The 19,887-nt window shown below is 52.0% G+C and overlaps 8 protein-coding genes across 8 annotated transcripts; 1 reads left to right on the forward strand and 7 right to left on the reverse strand.

Annotated features, from left to right (window-relative positions):
• Positions 1-932: 932 nt before the first annotated feature.
• On the reverse strand, positions 933-2,702 carry CPAR01_10666 (uncharacterized protein; the record flags this gene model as incomplete). The annotated part of the gene is made up of 2 exons (XM_060494926.1): positions 933-1,832; positions 1,878-2,702. 2 exons carry the CDS (start codon positions 2,700-2,702, stop codon positions 933-935), a joined length of 1,725 nt encoding a protein of 574 aa, XP_060347108.1.
• A 1,647-nt stretch (positions 2,703-4,349) lies between these two features.
• Positions 4,350-4,991, reverse strand: CPAR01_10667 (uncharacterized protein; the record flags this gene model as incomplete). The annotated part of the gene is made up of 2 exons (XM_060494927.1): positions 4,350-4,751; positions 4,782-4,991. Coding segments are annotated over 2 exons (612 nt in total), but the record flags the coding sequence as incomplete, so codon positions are not given.
• A 10-nt stretch (positions 4,992-5,001) lies between these two features.
• On the reverse strand, positions 5,002-5,166 carry CPAR01_10668 (uncharacterized protein; the record flags this gene model as incomplete). Its single annotated transcript, XM_060494928.1, has 1 exon — positions 5,002-5,166. A coding segment is annotated over one exon (165 nt), but the record flags the coding sequence as incomplete, so codon positions are not given.
• Positions 5,167-5,824: 658 nt separating this feature from the next.
• CPAR01_10669 (uncharacterized protein) lies at positions 5,825-6,793 on the reverse strand (the record flags this gene model as incomplete). Its single annotated transcript, XM_060494929.1, has 1 exon — positions 5,825-6,793. The coding sequence occupies one exon, from the start codon at positions 6,791-6,793 to the stop codon at positions 5,825-5,827; it is 969 nt and encodes a 322-aa protein (XP_060347111.1).
• A 982-nt stretch (positions 6,794-7,775) lies between these two features.
• On the reverse strand, positions 7,776-11,627 carry CPAR01_10670 (glycosyl hydrolase family 35; the record flags this gene model as incomplete). The annotated part of the gene is made up of 15 exons (XM_060494930.1): positions 7,776-8,731; positions 8,797-9,096; positions 9,150-9,563; positions 9,623-9,773; positions 9,822-9,859; positions 9,915-10,007; positions 10,069-10,271; positions 10,325-10,365; positions 10,422-10,556; positions 10,610-10,753; positions 10,809-11,136; positions 11,195-11,239; positions 11,299-11,321; positions 11,382-11,436; positions 11,500-11,627. 15 exons carry the CDS (start codon positions 11,625-11,627, stop codon positions 7,776-7,778), a joined length of 3,054 nt encoding a protein of 1,017 aa, XP_060347112.1.
• A 1,330-nt stretch (positions 11,628-12,957) lies between these two features.
• CPAR01_10671 (uncharacterized protein) lies at positions 12,958-13,365 on the reverse strand (the record flags this gene model as incomplete). The annotated part of the gene is made up of 1 exon (XM_060494931.1): positions 12,958-13,365. A coding segment is annotated over one exon (408 nt), but the record flags the coding sequence as incomplete, so codon positions are not given.
• A 975-nt stretch (positions 13,366-14,340) lies between these two features.
• On the reverse strand, positions 14,341-15,065 carry CPAR01_10672 (uncharacterized protein; the record flags this gene model as incomplete). The annotated part of the gene is made up of 4 exons (XM_060494932.1): positions 14,341-14,473; positions 14,535-14,643; positions 14,703-14,751; positions 14,802-15,065. 4 exons carry the CDS (start codon positions 15,063-15,065, stop codon positions 14,341-14,343), a joined length of 555 nt encoding a protein of 184 aa, XP_060347114.1.
• A 2,666-nt stretch (positions 15,066-17,731) lies between these two features.
• Positions 17,732-19,774, forward strand: CPAR01_10673 (uncharacterized protein; the record flags this gene model as incomplete). The annotated part of the gene is made up of 2 exons (XM_060494933.1): positions 17,732-17,868; positions 18,055-19,774. The coding sequence occupies 2 exons, from the start codon at positions 17,732-17,734 to the stop codon at positions 19,772-19,774; spliced, it is 1,857 nt and encodes a 618-aa protein (XP_060347115.1).
• Positions 19,775-19,887: the final 113 nt, after the last annotated feature.

A 19,887-nucleotide genomic window follows, 5' to 3' on the forward strand; every position in this document is an offset into this window, starting at 1 on the left:
ATTGAGAAAATGACGATAATTGAATTTTGGAGTTTCTAGAATATTGAAAGGCTTCGAGGATGGGGGACGGAATTGCTTCAGGTGATTGCTACCGACTCTTTTTTCCTAAACGGCCCTTAGAAACGAGGGGTAAGGAAAGAGAAGAGGCTCTATCTTCCCTTTCCTTCCTGCCACAAGCGTCGAGAGGAATGCGTTTAAGAGATTGTGAAGAAGCCATAGGTACGATCTCAACTTCCTCGGCCACAGTGATCCCACGCTTTTGGTTCGGTTCCTCCAAGGCCAGACTCCCTTCTTCTTTGGTCTCGTTCGGTACACGTAAGGTAAGTAGAGGGACATAGAGCGGAGGGATAGAACTCTTGGCACGGGGTGCCTTCCCCTCCCCTACTCTGATTCTTCTCTTCTTCGCGGTAGCTTTGTTCGGCGTGTAGTCGAGCCCCTTCAACGCGGAGCGTTAGGTGACGACTTTCAATACCTCAAATCAGCTGCAATTACGTCCACACTGGGTCTGAGCTGCTTCTACATATCTAAGCTTGGGGGAATGTAGATCAAGCAGTTCCCGACAAGTAAGCACTAGAGACGATAGTATCATTACTTAAGTATGATCACGGTCACAAGCACATGGTTCCTGATAGTGAAACGCAATGGTCCTTTTCTCTGATATAAAGGCAGGCCCTCAAAACCAGAACCTGACCCTCACCGGCCAGGCTCCGGCTCCGAGAGCCCGCAAACACGCAAACACCCCCCTTTCCCCTCCCCTCCCCCTTCCTTCCCCTCCTCCCCCTAGTATCCATCGCGCAGACACCTCCCCGACGATACCTAGCTAGCTGTAATAGCTGCTAGGTATCGCCGGTGGTGTCTGCAGGGAATAGGCCGAGGCCCAGGACAAGAAGGCCATGGTAGTGGTGGTGGCGGCGGTGGTGTGACGAAGCCTCTTAAGCACCGAGGCGCTCCTTGACGGCGGTGGCGGCAATCTCCCAGAAGATTCTCTCCATCCGACCGTCGTCGGTCAAGTCCTCCGGATCGAGGATCTCGTCGAGATCGAAGGGCTCGAGGAGGTAGGGACCGTAGTCCTTGTCCGAGTCGCGATGGAAGATGATCCGAACCGAGAGGATCGCCTTATCGTCCTCCTCTTTGTTTCCATCCGGCTCCGTAGCGACGACCATCTCATCCGACTGAGTCTCGTACACCTTCTGCACCTCGAGACGGAAGGTCTCCTCGACCATCTCCTCGGCATTCTCACGGTCGTAGTCGACAAAGACGCGGTTGGTGCCGACGTTGTAGTTTACAACGTAGTTGTTGCTGTCGCCCTTCCACTCATTCTCAAGGCCACGGAAGATCACGGTGATCTGGTTGATGTCGGGGTACTTGAGCTGGCTCACGTCGATGCTGGCGACGGGCTTCTTGTTGAGGAAGTTGTGGTAGAGAAGCGGGTAGTCGTGTCCGTCGGTCCAACCGCGGAAATCTTCCATCACGATGCGCACCATCTTGAGCTGTGAGTTGATTTCGTGTCCAAGGTTGGGATTGATGAAGCTGGGATAGAAGGCGGGGCCGGGAATGTCGGTCTTGTAGCCAAGAGAGACCTCATCAGTACGGGGGTTGATGTAAATGCAATCGACACCGGGCAGAAGGAAAGCCGCCTCGGCAAACTCGTAGTCCTGCATATCGACAGGGTCAATGATATCAGGATGGTAGACAATGGGATCGTTGGGATGCTTGTCAATGCGAGTGTAGGCCTTGAGAAAGGCGTGGAAGGCCTCCTTGTTGACGAAGGCAAAGGCAGGGTAGCCAGGGCGGCGCGCATGGGCGTCCGCGTTCGGACCGATACCGACAAGCTGGCCAGAAGACTCGGCGACCATCTCCTAGATGACCGAACGGACTGCAAGCGGGAGGCGGTGGAGGCTGGTAGCGCTGGGAGTGGTGTCGGACGAGTTGTCGGCAGCCAAGGGGGAAGACGTGATCTCAATGACGGCGTCGGAAGCGTTGTCGGCGATGGCAACGTTGGAAGAGCTGTCAACCGAAGGGGAAGACATGATCTCAATGACTGCATCAGGAGAGTCGCCGACGATGGCAATGTCGGAGGAGTTGTCAACGGAGGGAGAAGACACGACCGAGATGACACCGTCTGCCAAGTTGTTGGCGGTGGCCAAGTTGGGCGAGTTGCCAGTCGACGGAGAGGAAGCGATCTCAATGACGACATCAGAAAGGTTGTCGGGGATGGCCATGTTGGAAGTGTTGCCAATTGAAGGAGATGACATGTTCGGGATGACAGTATCCTCAAGGCTGTCGATGGTGGCGATGTTGGTTGAGATCTCAACCGCAGGGGAAGACATGGTCTCCATGATCACGTCAGATTGCTCATTGGTAGCGACCGCGTCAGACGAGTTGCCAACCATGGGAGAGGACTTGGCATCAATGGCAATGTCGGAGTGGTTGTCGAAGGTGACGTTGTTGGACGAAGTACCATCTGCAGGGGAAGACGCGGTCTCCATGACAGCGTCGGTAGGCTTGTCAGCGGCGACAGCGTTAGACGAGTTATTGGTCGAGAGAGAGGTCATGACGGCGTCAGTGGGCTTGTCCACAGACTTGTCGGCAGCAACGTTAGACGAATTGACAAGCGAGGGTGAAGACATGGTCTCAACGACGATGTCAGGAGGATCGTCGGTAGGGGGATTGTTGGACGCAAGGGAAGTTTGCTGAGCCATCGTCGATTGTTTGGTAGACTGTGATGATGGAAACTCTTGGTGTCCCTGAGGTGTGGGAAGGAAGAAATTTTTGGAAAGAAGGGAGCTCAGTGGGAACCCAGGAGTAGATTTCAAAAGATATCCCGAGGGATGTCACATGATCAATGTGCTTGCTTAGTCGTGATGGCCTCCCGTCTAGTATTGAGAAAGGTGCTTTGAAGCGGGAACTATCATCATCGTGAGTTTGGGCGGGCAGCTTTGTTGTGAGGTGCTCTCGCCCTTGATGTGGCGGTTGCTTGCTGATGAGGTTGTCGGGTGGGATGGCTCCTCGTCCGGCGTTCAGACGATCACTTGCAGACGGATTCATACCTTCTGACGAGAAGGTGTTCGGACGAGTGAGATCCGGTGCTGCTCTTGGCTATGGCTAAATAGAGTCATCCTCGACCAATCTCATCCTTGGTCTGGGAATAGCTTCGTCTGAGAGCAGCTTCGGTCCAGGCCCATACCCGAAATGAACTTATCAACACTAGATCATGCATTCATCTTCGCAAGATTTCTTCTAAAAGGCATGCTAGGTTGTTGTGAACTCGACAAAGAACCTCGAAAGACAGACTTGGGAGGGGATACTATGTCAATGAGGCAAAGCACTGACAAAGGAACGCAAACGATCCAAGGAAATTTCAAAGTCTTTGGAACCTTTTAGTATTTCTTACCCTTTGTAAACATATCCCTTCTCTGCCAGTTCTCTTACAGCCTCATATATTGGTAGTCGATCCAAGCGGAATTGGGAGTCATCGGTTGAGTGACACTGATGGTGGTGGGGTGAGCAATGGATGTAATATAATATGGGAGAACTTGGTAGAAGGCGTGTTGCTACATCTCAATGAGCAAACATGAAGGATTTCTCTTCGGCCTCAAATCGAATGGAGGATCTGACACCACGTTGGAAGACATATGCCAACCGGAAGAGAAGCAAAATTTGCAATCTCGTGTCGGCTTACGATCTGACCATGCTGACGACAGTTGGGAAAACATTTTAGGGTCTTATTCGACTGAGATAGGAACATACTTCCACAAGCTAGGTCAAGAGACGGCGTGATAGGTGAGTGACGGAGCAGAGCGAGAGTAGGAGCATAGAGGCATCTGCCCTCCTTTCCGGAGAGAGCCTCGATCTCGGCTCTGAAGCCTTGAAATACTGGACAAATTGATTTCAAAATGAGATTCTCCTAGTTTATCCATCAGATATAAAGTCAAGACCATTCATGCCGAAATCTCATAACGAGTGGGGGGAGTTGGTGGAGGAGGAGGAGGCGATCCTAAGGGGTTCACTTCTGGAGGAAATCGGGTCATCGTTCTCCCTGTAGCATCTACGTAGCCACGAAGTCACAAATAACGCAGGAGGATCCATGCCAGAAGAGATTCAATAGAAAAGAGCTTTGGAGTCCTCCCAGGACATGCTCAGTAGTAGTAATGTGAAGGCTTATCTACTAAAACACTGACTCTGAAAGTCCCTTGCGAGCACACACGTCTTACTTCCTAACAGACCAAAAGTATCCGAGAAGGCGTTCACGGCACCAATTACCCATAACTTTTGCCCAGGCGCATCAAGACATATTCCGTAGCAATCTTCCAAGCAAGGTGCATCTTGTGGAATCCATTAACGGGTAACTAGGCGTCAGTGACCCACTCGAGATTGCTGTCGCGAAAGATGTCGATTCGGATACCCAACCTCTCATTCGAGTCGACCCTAAAGTGATCGTCAGAAATACGATCGTCCGGCCGTATACCTCTGAAATACTTACTGGGTAGAGTTGAATCGCGATGACAATAAGGCTCGTTGGTTGGCAATACGTAGCGAAAATGAACTCCCATGCCACGCATCGACCATGCTGTCAGACCATGGTGCGTGATTATTGGTATTGGAATGCAAAGCAGAGAAACCAGGTGGATGACCTTGAGACATGGGAACTGAAGACTGGGAAGTGGAATGGGCCCCGCTGGGTAGGCAATGTTGAAAGAGCTGTAAGAATGGAGGTTTTCGTCTCTATCAAGTCTTCGGTTTAACATTCGCTGCAGGAAGCAGGTGTCGTGTAAACGCACTTTTCGAAGCCGCTTTTTGATATAGCCCGGGAACGTTGGCGATGTAGTTAAGTCCCCCAAGTCGCCAACTTTTTCACGCCAGTGAGGGCTGGCGAGCGCAAATCGGAAACCCCCTAGCCTGTCGACAATCGTACCGAGAATGAGGGTGTCAACAGCAGGATTGAGGTAGACATGGTCTTTGACAAGCCAAGCAAAGGAAGCATGCCCGTAGAGTCGCTGATCAGCCGAATGTACATGCCCAAGAAAATTTTGCGGCTTTCTCGATGAATAGCGGACATGGCGGACAGACGACTTCTTCGAGCAAGCTAGTCACTCGGGGGGCTACGACCACGAGTCGGTCTTCGAGGGCCTCGCGCCGTACTATGCGTCTGATTTCCTTCGGTAAAGTTTGAAGAGTTCGGACTCGACAAGTTCGGACATGATAAGCTGCTTTGAGTATTTTTTGCTGTGGTGCGTGATGATGTGGCGATGAGATAAATGGTAATATGAGTAGACAGGTATACTGGAGAGAAGAATAGCAACGACAGATGCTTGCGTTGAGAGCCACGAAGGAAAATATGAGCGCTGCCTCGCTTTCTCGTTGCTTTCACCCAACCTTTGATAAAAGACGACTGCCTGCATTGCCCAGGACATACTACCTTCTCATGTTCGGGGAGTTGTCTATCGCCGCTTCCTTGGATGCGAATAGCCACTTGCCGTACGTCTCTTTGACACTATCTAGACACCTGTCTTTCGCACCTTTTCCAATACGACATCACTTTGCATGAATGGCCAACAGAGTGATGAGGAAGAACGCCATTAAAGATCAAATGAGTTCAGGTTATAGAGATTCGAATATCTAATGAGGCTTTGACTTCAGGTCCATTGCGCGTCTGATAAAATTGCAAAGTGATGATGCGCTCCCAAAAATCCATGACCTGATCTCATAAACCGTGTACCACCCAGAAAACTTGCTGCAAATAACCAACTTTCGCAAGCAAAAAAAACCCAATTGGAACCAAAGAACTCCTTTTCCTGTACCAGGCAACTGCAAATGAACCATTTCAAGCACCGCCGTCGCGTCTCAACTTGGGACCAACGTTGACTCGCTTGCCGTACTTTCGTTTCTTCTGCTCAGGCTCCGATCCATCTTCATTGTCTTTGCCGGTTTCGCCGCCTTCCTCAGAGGCCTTGCGCTTTCTCGAAGCTGTATTCTCAGCTTCCTTCTTCACGGCGTCGCGCTTATCCTTTCGCTTGATGGCCATGTTGTGTTTTCCACTGTAGTAAAAGCGGGCAATTCTCGCGTAGCGACCACCTGGGTCGACTTCATTTCGTTGACTTTCGCTCCCCCAATCCCAGCGTTTGGCGATGCTCGACTCTGGAATGGAGTGCTCGACGAGGAACTCATTATCGAGCCACGGCATAAGGTCTCCGTACAAATTGAGGTCCCGAAGCAGTAATTTGGGATCCCAAAGGCGTTGCACTCCATGGTCCCAAGCCGAGCCAGTTGTTTTGAATATCAGGATCGTGATGTTCTGGAATCCCCGCAGGTTGTACAAAGTCGCGATGCGGATGGCCTTTTCCTTACTGTCGGTTGCCGAGAGGAACGGACTTAGTTCCCGACAGCGCCAGCGAAGGTGCTTGCGCAGGTGGATGTGTAAGAATATTGGATCGGTCCCTCGGCCCAATCTGGCTTTGATTCCTCCGTAAGGTTGATCGCCATGTATAGTTCGATATAGGTACTTTGGACGCTTCTCTGCATCCACGGTGGAGACTTTCTGCTCGATCGAAAGGAGTGCTGTGCCGTTGACGCAGCCACTGTTGCGAGAATGCTTCATGACGTCCAGAACTCCGGGAAACTGATTCTTGAGAACTTGCACGTACTCCGGCAAGGCCCGAAGGACCCATGGAACGTTGTTCGTAGTGTTCTTGGTGAGCCAAGCCTTGACTTCAGAGGATCCATTCTCTGCAATCTTCTCGATTATACGCTCGTAGCGAGCGACCACTATCTCTTTACCCGGCACATAGTCCATGATTGAGAAGAGAAGTAGCTACTCGAGCCTCATGTATGTGATATCCGAGCAAACGATTGCAATGTCAATGCTGTCAAAGATTGATATATGACTGTGCAAATTTGAAGAAAGAATAGGATGAAGAAAGTGAGGTGTTTGGAAGAGATGTTTTTGTCCAGAGGCTGAAGATGGTCTCTTAAACAGAGCCGTGGGAGAGAAAACTCCAAGGGGAAGGCGCCCAGTGGAATGGGAAGATAGGAAGGAAGTCAGTTGCAAGGGCAAGAGGAGGGGGGGATGAGAAGAACATTGACCTTCGATGTGCTCCTTCCCTGTCGATTCCGTGTTCAAAATCTTCATTCTCACTTGCAGGAAGGACCATGCCGTATCAGACCATGATATTTCTTTCGTGGCTTTGGTGACCTTGGTGACCTTTGGGTAACATTTTCCTGCAGGCGGCATGATACCGCATACTGCTGAGCATGAATTTCGCATTGGCTAATGCCCAAACATGGCTGAGGATCTCAATGATTGTGTCCCGAATATCTAGACGCGCGACCAGATGTAGACTGCTCTCATGCCCTGGTCACTCTGCCGGGATTCGGCTGGGTGGTAACAACTCTTTGACTTCGTTGTCCTTGGGCACCCATCATGGCCCATATGAGACCAGGTACACCTAGACATTTGTTATAGAGCAGGTATCCTACTCGCCCCAAAAGAGCGGTGATTTGGAAGGGAACGGCTGAGAAAGCTCCCATCTTCAAGTGACCGGGGGTGCTATTAGTGATGAGCATTGGCAGCATGACACTGACTCTCAAAAGCAGAAAGTCGAGGTGTAGCTTATGAAGTTTGGCGGAGAGATTTTGACATAATTAATCTTCATAAGACTATCCTTGAAAAACTTTGTCTCAAAAGTTCACACACTTTCAATAATAGGAACGATTTGGGTTACTTCTGAGTCTTCTATTTCTCATGTCCTATGGCATGAAACTCACACTCAAGATATCTAGGCAAACGCCGAACGGCTTACATCCCAGTCAGGTCTTAAAGACTTGCTGTCGAAGCTCATATCGAAGCTAGAAGTGTGGACGTAATCCGCCTGCCACTCAACATTCAGCGCAACACCCTCCGCAGCCTGACTCCAAACAGTTACAGCAATCGTGTTATCTCCGTTGTAGTTGAGAATACCAGTGGGGACAGGGAACTGAACCTGGTTGCCGATGTACGGGTTGAAGCGACCGTACTGGTATCCGTTGACGAACAGAAGTGCGCGAAGGCGGTTCGTATCATCAGTAGCTGCAGTAAGGCGGAACGAAATAGAGACATCGAGGCCGGCGGGAACATCGAGCGGGACAACGGTGCGGAAGACGCGGATGCCAGCGTCAGGAACGGAAAGAGATCCGTTAGCAGAGTCGAAGGACTCCCAGTCTGCGTCGGGATAGCCGGGCAGATGGGCACCAACGCGCTCGGCGTACAGACCTCCTTCGTTGATAGGACCGCGAACGGGGTCAATGAGGTCGTTACGGCCAGCGGTGCCGGCAATCTTCCACTCGGAGAACTTGTAGTTCGCGGCGTCGGGGCCGAGCAGAGTCGCGTTGGTGATACCGCGGGGCGCGAGCGCCGCCTCACGCAGGTCGTGGCCCGAGTTATCCATGATGACGACGAGGACATTGTCGCCGGTCTTGGAGAGAGTCGCGTTCTCAAAGGAGAACGAGCTGGCGTCTGCTCCCAGGTAGGAGAGGCCGAGGTAGGAGCCGACGTACTCGGAGTTGAGCCAGACGGAGTAGCCGAAGGCCAGACCGCCGGTGACGTTGAGGAAGACGCCAGTAGGGGCAGACTCGGAGGTTGGGAAGGTTGCGCGGTAGATGTGGTTTCCGACGTGGATGTCGTACTCGTCTACGTAGAGGACGGGGTTGTTTGAGGCGGGCTTGACGGTGTTGGAGGTGTTTGTCTTGGTGGCAGCTGGAAGTTTGTTAGACCATTTTCGCTCTTTAACGACACGAAAAGATGTAACAGGTATCACTTACCAACCCAGCTGTCAGAGGTGGCTTCGTAATCGGTAGCGATCTCAGGCAAGCTGTCGTGAACCTTCCAAGGGCCGAGTGCGGGGACCTCGAACTTGGCAGGGCCCTCGATCTTGGCGGTGAAGACGTTGCCCTCTCTCGAAAGGAGCTCAAGCTTCTTGCCGTTCCAGGTGATGCCGCAGATGGACTCGGAGGCAAAGACGGTGATGGTGGTCTCCTGGTCTGCGTCTCCAGAGAGCGCCAAGCTACGGCCAGTCTCGTTGAAGGCAGCGTGGCGGACGAGGTACGGTCCCTGAACAAAGACTGCACGAGTTTGTCAGTAAAATTGGAATCGATGCGTCAATAAACAAACTTACCAGTCTTGTTGGCCGGCGCAAAGGGGTCGTTGTCAAGCACGGGTACCCAGAAGAGGTACGCGGCGCTGCGGTCGAGCAGGACGGCGCGGGATCCATCTCCGAGGTCGACAAGCGTAATTCCCTTCTTCTGCGTGTATGCGATGGTGACGTTGCTCTCGCCAGGGTAGACGTTGAAGTCAGCGACGTTGCCATCGCCAATGAGCTTGGCAGAGTTGGCGCCAGTGACTGTGAACTCGCCAGCCTCGCCCTCAGGAAGCCAAAGGGCAATAACTTCTTGACCGTCGAGAATGGTGTAGCTGAGAACCTCGGCGGTGGAGTATAGGAGGGTCTTCTCGCCAAATCTGAAGTCGGTGACAAGGACCTTGGCTTGGTGGCCGTTGATGGCGATCGAGCTGCCGTGCTGGGGGATGCTGACTTGAGTCAAGTCAGCATTTGATACACAGAATTTGATGTTAGATAGAAGGAAGACTTACGAGCGCCCTGAGAGGTGTTGACAGAGAGCTTGAAAGCCTCGTTGGTGTTGGAAGGGGAGTATGCGTGACGGGCAATGTAGAACGCCGCGTTGTTGTCGACATTGCGGAGCTCAGACACGGTGATGGCTGAGTTGGTGGTGTATCCAGTGCCCTAGGGCACGTCAGAATCTCACTTTACTTGCATCACTGCTTCACTTACGTTTCCGACTCTCTCAGTCTTTGTCAGATCCTTGGCCACTACGCAAATGTTAGAATTCATCTTGCATCCTTCAGGGGCGAACAATCTACGAACCTCTGGTGAACAGAGTCAAAAGCTTTGTCTCGTGGAACTTGCTGCCGATGATTCTGTTCTCGGATACCGGAGAAGAGTAGTCGTAACTCGAAGCTGGCGTTGAATTAGCATGAGTCGATCTGACACATACCATACGATGGCGACATGGACTTACCAACAACGGGACAAGCGAGCCAGCCCCAATTGGTTCCACCGAACATCATGTAAAGGGAGATTGCGGTGACTCTCTGGTAGATGAGATCGCGGTAGAAGATGTTGGCGAAATCGGCACCAATGTCACTGGGGCAGCCGCCCTCGGGTCCGCCCCAGGGGTTGTAGGAACCGCCCTGGAACTCTGGAAGGAAGTTAGGTTGCGACCTGTAAGATGATTAGAATCCTGATTTGAGCGTGTTTCAACTTGGAATACTTACGGCGACTGAACTGTGAAGTAGGAGTAGTAATCTTGAGTCAGCTGTGAATGGGATGATTAGCAAGGTACAGTAGTTGTGGTGATTCTGAGTTACTCACGTAGGGGATGTATGCTCCGTTTGTGCCGGTGCATTCGCTCAGGTTGCAACTCCAGCATGAAGGGTAGCTGTCGACACCGACGACATCGACGTTTCCAGTAGCATTGGAAAAGTCTTTGGACCAGGAAAAGCCGCGCTGAGCAGTGTCAGAAAGTGGGAGTACATGAGTCTTTGAACAGAGATATTTACCATATTGGGGGCGTTGTGAGACAGGGGCACGTCGATTCCATTCTCCCGGGCGCTGTCCTGGAGAAGCTGCATGTAGTTGGCGATGGGCGGGTTCAGAACTCTCTTGGAAATGTCCTTCCACTGTCCGTTGAGTTCGTTCTCGATCTGTGTTTCCGCTTAGCAAATGCGCTCTCACTAGTTCTTGGGAATGATCGCGTACCTGGAACATGATGACGTTTCCGCCGTTGGTGATCAGATGAGGCTTGATGATCTTGGAAATCTCCGACCAGAAGGGGGTCCACGCCGCAGTGTATCTCTCGTCGTCGTTTCTCAGAGAACCGTAGGCGCCAGTGGTGGCCCAGAGAGGGAAGCCGCCGGCGTTGGTCTCGGCGTTGACGTAGGGTCCAGGTCTGATGATGAGGTAGATGCCGAGTTCCTTGGCGACGGTCATGATGGAGGTGAAGTTGTGAGCGCCAGTGTCAAAGTCCAAGACACCGGGCGTGGGATTGTGGTAGCCCCAGTGGTTGTAGATGGAGAATGCATTGAAGCTGTCATCTGCGTGTTAGCCACGAAATGACCTTTTCCACTCCAGAGACTGTATCTTACCCAGCCGCCTTGACCTTTTCGAGGAGATCTCGCCAAAGTTCGGGACTTGAAGATATGTCAGTAAGCTTAGTACACTGTAGATGATGTTGTGTTGGATCACGAACACAGGGATACGCCAGTAGTGGAACTGCATTTGTTAGCGAGACGATCCCAACATGCCATACGGGGAAGTAGTCAGTTGCCATACCTCGCCAGAGAAGACGAAGAGTCTCTCTCCGTTGACAATGTAGCTGTGGTGATCCCTGCGTAGATTTCAGTCAGTATGAGGCCAATGTTGTATCCTTTAACAAACTATGGGAACCTACCATTGGACAACTTCATTGAGACCGTTGTCATGAATCGGCCAGTCAACATCTTGAGCTAAGGCGCTCTGTGAGCCACAGAGCGACGCGGCAAGCCAAAGGAGGCCGCCGGCTTTCAGACCGAACCTCATCGTGGCGCTTTTTTGACTATGGCTGAAACTTGACAGATGCAACACGATAGCCGAAAAAAAGAGTTAAATAGCCAACAGCCAATCGAGAAACCGCGCGCGCAAGAGGAAGCCATCGCGTCTTCTTTAAAGGGCATCCTACTACCTTGCCAGTTCCCTACCAACACCGGCCCCCCGGTCCCATCCGTTGTACCCCGGCGCAGCGTAGCATCCGGACAAACGTGCTCGGTGTTGATCGAACCGACAAATGCGGGGAATCATGAGGGGGGAACCGGGGGGCAAAGAACTGGAGAAGACGCTTTATGCAGTAGACGATCAACCACCCCCGGCCGCAACCCCCGCGATTCCTGTAGCCGCAGCAATCACTGATCCAAGGTACCTAAGATTGGTGAGCCTGATGTCATTGACTGCTTGAGGACTTTGCAGTAGCGTCTTGAAATTTCGACGAGCCAATTTTAAGCGATCTTTTCACCGACGGGCATGGCTCCCGTTGTGCGCTGGACTGGATGACTGGTTGGTTTAGCGTGCTCTCGTGAGAGAACTGTGCCTTGGCAGCCAACACGGCCGGATATTACATCGCAACATCATGGGCCGACGGCCACTTTTTATGTCAATTCGGTAGGATCCGATCATCCGAGGTATGGTATAGAAGCAAGACATGCTTAACTTACCTGCCTGAGTGACATCAGAAACTGATCAATCTTTCAATGAGGAGTGAGTATGTTGGCAGTGACCGTCTGAACTTCTGAAGATGTTGGGTTCCAGTTCGGGCCGATCTGCCCTTGCGCGACATGCCGGACGAACACTCATCCATGATTCAATCCATGTTTGTTTTTAGCAAGACAATACATTTGACTTTGGCTGATTCCGGTGGGATGCAATTGCCCACGGGTTGTCTACTGCGCGTTGGTTCGAACGGTTCATGCAGTCAACTCGCATTACTCTAATGCAGCAGTGGCACAACAACCCACAAAGTCCATGGTCGGCCGACACTGCATTCCTCTGGTCTCCAAACAACATCACGCAACAACCCCTCACAATATTGGAGATCGCGTGCGGAGATTTGGGGTGGCCATGCCTCCATCTACAGGAAGTAGTGTCCGAGTTGCCGACTTTGTGCAGCCTTAGTCTCTTTGAAGGCAACACTCTATACGTTTAGTAAAGCATGCATAATCAAGGAGATCATTCGCTCAAGGGAATGATTGCGGCTACGATTGAGTGCCTATAGGAGTTGCCGCAAAACTTCTTCAATCCCCGAAGTTCACCTCATTGTAGCGACTCCTCACACCATCCACTACGCCACAATTCATGATTTTGAAAAGAGAGCGAGACTCTAGCATACAGGAGTTGCAACTGCATACACAGTCCTGCACCCAATCTTATTACAAACATCAGCCTCTTCACACTCAAAGTCGACGGACGCAGTTGAGAGGGCAGAGCAGCCGCAAGACTTTGTAATGGACGAAGTGGTAGTACATTGCGCGACGAAGCAGCTCTTGCAAATGATACCGGTAGAGGTGACCTTGGGACAGTTGAGAGCTGAGCAAGGCGCCGTGGTCGTTCTCATGATGGTCTGAGTGACGAGTGCGGTGGTGGTTGAGACTTCTCGCAGCGTCGTCGTCGTCGGGCTTGTCACGACAGCAGTCGCCGTCGTAGTGGCGGTAGTTGTGGTTTCCCTAGTTTCTGTCCTCGTGACGGTGACTGTCCTGGCTCGATCTATCGTCGATGGGGTCAACGTGATGACTTGACCGGACGCTTCCCTGCATTAATCAGTCAGCAGAGTCCTCAATCTACCGTGCAAGCGGGATCTGACCAAGCTGCCCAGCAAAGGATCATGCTAAAGAAAAGAAGCGAACGCATCTTTCGATCCTAGGTATCCAGCAGAAGATTTTGGAAAAGATGCCGACTCTCTGGGATTTGGAGTTTAGAGCAGGCTATGGGAGATACTTCCAGTTTCCGAGAAGACCATGGTGACAAATTGGTATTGATGCAATGCTTCGTCTCTCTTATAGTTAAAAGTCATTCCAGCAACGCAGGTTGGCGTTCACGAAAATGCGCAACCCCGATATACTCCAGGTGATATTAGGTGCTTTAGCTGCTCTTGTCAACCATACTTATCCGGCTTCGGGACTCCTGTAACGTACAATACAACCTTGATTGACTTGAGCTACGAGCCGAGCTGAACAGAGGCAGCCTATAGGAAAGAAGAGCTGAAATTGAATCGTGTAGCCGAGTGTACGTTTGCTTCCAGCCGATACAGCTGCATGGCGGCTGAACGCGGTACTGCTCCCATGAGGGCGAATGCAACAGCAAAGATCCAATCAGCGCTGTCGTCCGAAACCCAACCTGCCGCATCTGGCAATTCGGAGCCAAGGGGTAGTGCGTGCAGATCGCCTCAGAAAACCACCTCCTCTACGTTGGCAAGGTCAGGCTGTGTTTGTAAGCCCCATCAGACGAACTGTGGTGCCATCTCAAATGCAACAATGCACGAATACGGACGCAGTGGTTGGCAAGTTTAGATTGGTCATTTCATCACTATTTTTCGAAATACGAGCAGTGAGGTCGAAGCTGTGCAGTACTGGTGCGACACTTTGAAGGGCAGTTCAGAAGATTGACCAGTAGCCCTCAAGCAAAGGAAATACAACTATAATTCAACTGCTAATTGTGGTATATATATAAATGGCTGATTCAAAATTCAGCCGGCACCTCGGCCAGCTTAGCATCTCCAGGAGGTGATCTGGTTCTCGTACTCGACGGTGCGGGGGTCGTCGGGGAGAGCGACGGCCAGGTTGTAGTTGTAAGAAGAGGTCAGGCCACGGTCATCGCCCTTGTTGTTGCAGCCCTTGTACCTTTGGTGAATTGTTAGTATATCTTCTTGGACAATTTGAGACTCATCCAAAAACTACTTACTTGTAGAACTGGCACTTGCCACCAGTGTTGGTGGAGAGGGAAGAGACCTGGTCGTTGAAGCGGTCGCTGATCGCGGTGGAGTTGGCGGCCTGGAAGTTGAAGTAGGAGACTTCACATACGAGTCAGTACTTATTCATCTCATTACGATTGCAGATTACGGTTACTTACCACAGTCGCCGGGGCTGGCGCCGAAGACGAGGCAGTCACCACGGAAACCCTATTGATGTCAGTACTGCTTCATAACCAGTCAAATCTCTCAAAACTTACAGCATCGGTGCACTGAAGCACAAAGATGGTCTCAGGGTTGGTCTCGTTGCGGTTGGGGTCGGGCTCGCCGTCCTGGCGGGTCTGGAGCTGCTTGGGGGCCAGGACCTCGGTGTTGAGGAACTTCTCGTAGGCGGCAGAGTTGACGATGTCGTTGCCGATCTTGATGTTGAGGTCGAAGCCGGTGTTGCGCTGCACAAGGGGCTTGCTGACGGCGGCGGCGGAGACGGCGGCGGCCGCGAGAACGAGGGTGGTGAAGCTCTTCATCTTGGATGGAGCTTTGTTTGTTGTTGGAAGCGAACGTGTGTAAGTTTGTTGATGTAAGGAATGGACTCGTTGGACGACTTGCGTTGGCTACGGGAAACTTCAACGCCGAGCACACCAGGAGGCCAAAGTGAAGTGAGCCGGCTTTATTTATCTTGACATACTGTAGGACCGGATGTCCCGCAGTACCCAAAAGACAAAGTTTCGATCATAATAACCGCATACAACCTCATCCCAGCCTGCCCCGCGAGCGCCGATGCACTCGGATTCGGTGATGTTGGTTTGTGGGACTATACCGATGCTCTGATCATCTATTCTCGTGGCACAAACGGCCGCCGGAGGCATTCGAGTGGAGAAAAAGGGCGAGTTTTTGTTGGCCCGAGTGTTCCGTCAGGACCATGAATGCGTCCGTTGACGATTTAGACTTCGGAGAGTTAATATCGAGATGGGGCTCATCAGCGTCCCCAACTGCCGATATCCATGACAAGGTTTGGAGTTGCAAAATGAAAACAGTGGAAATTTCGAGGTCGCAAAGGGGATGAACAGTTTGAGGCGGACCTGTTCGACGACTCAGTGGGCTTCTTTAATCCGTTCATCTTACACAGTAGAGTGGTGTATATGTGCTGGCTCTGAGGTTTGTTTATTTGAATTAGGTTTTCGTCTTAACTAAGTCAACTGACTCGAAGATCGGACGGTTTAATAAGGATTCTCCCGCGACGTGAACCTAGAAAGGGGCCTGACTGCGAGGATGTTCACAGTTCCGCAGACAAGTCCCAGTCTTGGCTTTGGTCGTTTGGCCCCATTCTCTTCCATCACACCTAGCCGTACGGACGCACTAGAAAGGAAAAGAATGCCTCAAATCGCGGGGAGAGGAAGGAAGTAGCGTCCGTGGATCTCGATGGACACTAACAAAAGTCTCCTAGGCTGGTGATCGTGGATCGTACTGCACTAACCTAACAGGAAGAGTATCAACCAGAGAGACATTCCAAGGATATGTTCCCTTGACTTTGGACCGCAGTCCAACTGCCAATCTGGGCAGTCGCTTTCGATGCGGCATGGGTCTACCGCTCCGATAGACTTTCGTATTCAATGAACTTTTGCGCCTGGAGGATGCCCGCCCGCCCGCCGGCACTGTTCTTCGTTTGCCGGCTTTGACGCGGCGGGAAAGTTGCCCAAACACGCCCCCGACAACGGTTCAACCGCCGTTCAAGCATTTCTTGGTAACTCGGGGGTTGCGGGACCATAGTCTATCATTAGCACACACTGACCACTCGGAGGATTCGACTTGTAGTTGTCTTTCCCACGTTTGCATGCGTACTTGACAGTGATCGGAATGATCTTTGGTCGTTGACATCCCGGTCACTCATCAATCAAAGACCCTGGTGGTTGAGCTACTGGATCGCTGCGCATTGAATGTGTAGACCAAAGTCTCCGTATACCGTCTGTTGCTTTTTGCCTTTCGGACTTTGCTCCGTTGGCTCTCATCTTCAATCATACGCCAATCAACTGCCGCATTGTGTAGGCAGATGCCCAACCGACTACAATTGTTCGAATACTCGCGCAAGGGGAACGGCATAAGGTTGGATTTACTCCAACCTGACCCACCAAATCAAAGTCTCCAAAGGCTACTATCGTATCTCGGGCTCCTTGGAGCCAACAGAAGTTAGAGCTGGGTACCTGATGTACGGAGTGGTCCATGTGCCCGCCGAGCTGTAGCTGAGACCACCAGCCCATTTCAATTTCTAGCTGGTCTTCCCCAGGTGCTTCTCCCCCTTTCATACACTTGACCATTTAGTTTCAGCAACACAGTTCCCATTTCTATTCTATTGAAAGCCCATTTTTGTCTCAACAGTATGTGAGTCTTGAGGTTTCTCTAACTCATAGGCAGAGGCTTGGCTGCCTCTAGCCATCTCTTGACCACCAAGAACCGCACATACGACCATGTCACAAACATGTCAATGTATTCTACATCAAATGAGAGGCCCAGCGCATACCCACAGCTCTTTTAACGGTGTAAGAATCAGTTCCCATTGTTTCGATAATCCACCCATAAGGCTCTGTGGCGTTGCTGCTGGGGTCGTGGTAAGGAAAGCTGTCAGTTTTTAGTGGCCCGCTAGTTCGTGAGAGTTGATAGAGTTGGAGGTTGAGTTTCTTCTAAAGAAGAGCCATCGCGGCGATCTAACTTCTTGAGACTCGGTAAAGGACATATGCAGCTTAGGAAGAGAAGGATAAAGACGAGGACTGCCAGTGAAAAGTGCTGAGCAGGAGTTTCATTCACCCAGCTTAGTCTGTCCAAAGTCATCGTGAACTTTAAAGGATTCCGGCCGAGTCCCAATTAGGAAACACGTACTACAGCTCATCTGATTGGCTGTCGGGATCGCCTCTCAGAGCAACAGAATCCTCTGATTGGCTTGTTGCATCAAAGGATTATGATCCATGCTTCCCTTAGATCCTCGGGATCCTCCGCATCAACTTCGTGAAAGAAGCTCGTTATCTCACCTAGGTAGTCAGGGGAAACGTCATCTTTAAGATATTCTCAAAAATCCATACCGTCTTGAGACTTCCGGCTTTCATAACTCCTGCTTGGTTCTGTTGATGTTGATGTCCATGTCCTATCTTACCTTTCAACATTGTTGCCACCGCGTTGAGCTGCAGTACTTACCGATATCATGGGTACCAAAACCAGGTCACTCGAGCCTACGTTCGTGGTTCACAGCTTCCAAGGCGCGCATTCTCAACTTCAATTAGAATCGCGCCCGACGTCGAGAGCTTCGTCTCAGAGTACCCACAAGGGCGAAACAAGGGCGTAAGTACCTAGCACGTGAGAGACTGGTCTGTTGGATGAGAGGTGTCCAGGGTTCATTGAAGCCGACGTCGTTGGTACCAGCGTCTGAAGAAGATCGACCAAGGAAGAGCACGTGGCTTCATAGCAAGGAAATGGGAGCATCTCCCGTTCATTTATGGGCCAACAACTAATCACTTCGGGTCTTAGAACTCCATCAAACGGCCAGCTTCACGTCTTCTCGCTTTCGAACCGACCCAAGCAGAGCCGTGCGAGCGCGCCCAAGACCCGGAATGGGTGTAAAGAATGCAGGTACGTTTATGTCAACTCTCTTATGCTCGTCTTTGATTCGCCCCCGTCCTCGTTCCTCGTAACGGTTCCCACCCTTGATGAGGAGAATACGGGTCTCACGTGGTGTCGCACATGTAGGAGACGCCACATCAAGTGTGACTTGGCCAGACCACACTGCATGAAATGCGTCAAATCAAACCGTATCTGCGAGGGCTACCTCGACTCGGGACTGCGTCTCACGACACAGAGACATAGTCAAGTCCATATCACTTCCCGTCCAGCCGGCGGCGGCAGCAGTGGCGATGGCGGGCATATCACCCTTACCGCACAGCGCCGGACCCCCGACCACCGCGTCCTCATCACCCCGGGCTACGAGACGGCCCTCTTCCAGAACCAGCGGCAGTGGGACTCGTTCCAGTCCTTCATCGTGAACCTTGAGCAGGGCGCCACCGTGCTCAAGAACCACGTGGCGGAGATGACGCCGCAGTACGCCAACCACGAGATCGCCATTCGGGAAATCTGCTCCGGCATCGGGGCCCTTGGGAAAGCCTTTCACCCAGTCGTCGGCGACAAGCTCGTCAGCGCAGAGTACCGCGCCGCGCTGGAACACTACGGCCACGCCGTCAAAGCCGTCTTCAGCGTGAAGGCGACGACGTATACGCTGCCGTATATGGTGCTGACGTCGATGCTGTTCACCACGTTTGAGATGATGGCGGGGAACCCGGAAGCTGCGTCGAAGCATCATAACCATGCCGTGGCTATGATGGATCAGTTTATCAGTCTTCGGTTGGAGGAGGATGGCGTGCCGTTTGAAGAGGTTCGGCTTTCTGAGCTCGAGTCTGCGCTGTTTGATACCTTGCAAAGACTCGATACGCATCCGTGGGCACAGGGGTTCGGACCAGAAGGGATCCGCGTCACGGCGCAGGCGCGCAACTTCCCGCACAGGTGCAGACACAGATACAGGATGGAAGACATGCCGTCGAGCCTCACCAACATCACCGAAGCATCGCGATGGTGGCATCTAACGCAGCACGCCATGATGCACTCTCTCCACGGTCTCAAATTCAAATCCCCCAACAAGCCCTCCGACAACCCCTCCAACGACGCCGCCATCTGGAAGGAGTCGGCTAACCTCCTCCAAACCTGGCACGCCAGCTTCTTCCCCCTCTTGCAAACCTCGCGCCAGCAACGAGACCGCAACCCGCACCGCTGGTTCCAGGCCATGACCCTCGAGTCCCTCTACGTCGAGAACCTGGCTGCCATCTACAAGCGTCACAGGCTCGACGCCAACGTCCTCCCCGCCGTGACGCCGCTGTACCGCGACATGATCGGCCACGCGCTGCAGTTGACGCGGAAGGAGAAGCTCAACGGACTGGAGACGCTGGTGCTCGAGAACGACCTCATCCGGCCGATGGCGTTTATAGTGTACAAGTCGCGAGCGGACCCGGAGATTATGGACGGGGTGACGGGCGTGTTGCAGGAGCTTGTGGGGGGCGTGGGTATGGCGGAGTCGTTGTTGTATGTTTTTGGGTGCAGGGAGAAGAAGATTCCTGTGATTGCGCTTGAGAGGGCTTGGGGGTGGTATTTTACGTCGTCGGGGGTTTCGTCTGGGGCGAATTGTCTCGAGTACCTGACTTGAGCGAGGAAGTATGTCGTCCCGGGTGTTAAGAACACAGTTGGAACTGTACTTCTTCACTTGATACTGTTACCTTTTGACGATGGCAGAGGCCTTCAAGTAAGAGAAAGTAGAAG

Source organism: Colletotrichum paranaense (genome assembly GCF_030867605.1).
Source record: "Colletotrichum paranaense strain IMI 384185 chromosome Unknown Scaffold_8.1, whole genome shotgun sequence".
Lineage (NCBI taxonomy): Eukaryota > Fungi > Ascomycota > Sordariomycetes > Glomerellales > Glomerellaceae > Colletotrichum > Colletotrichum paranaense.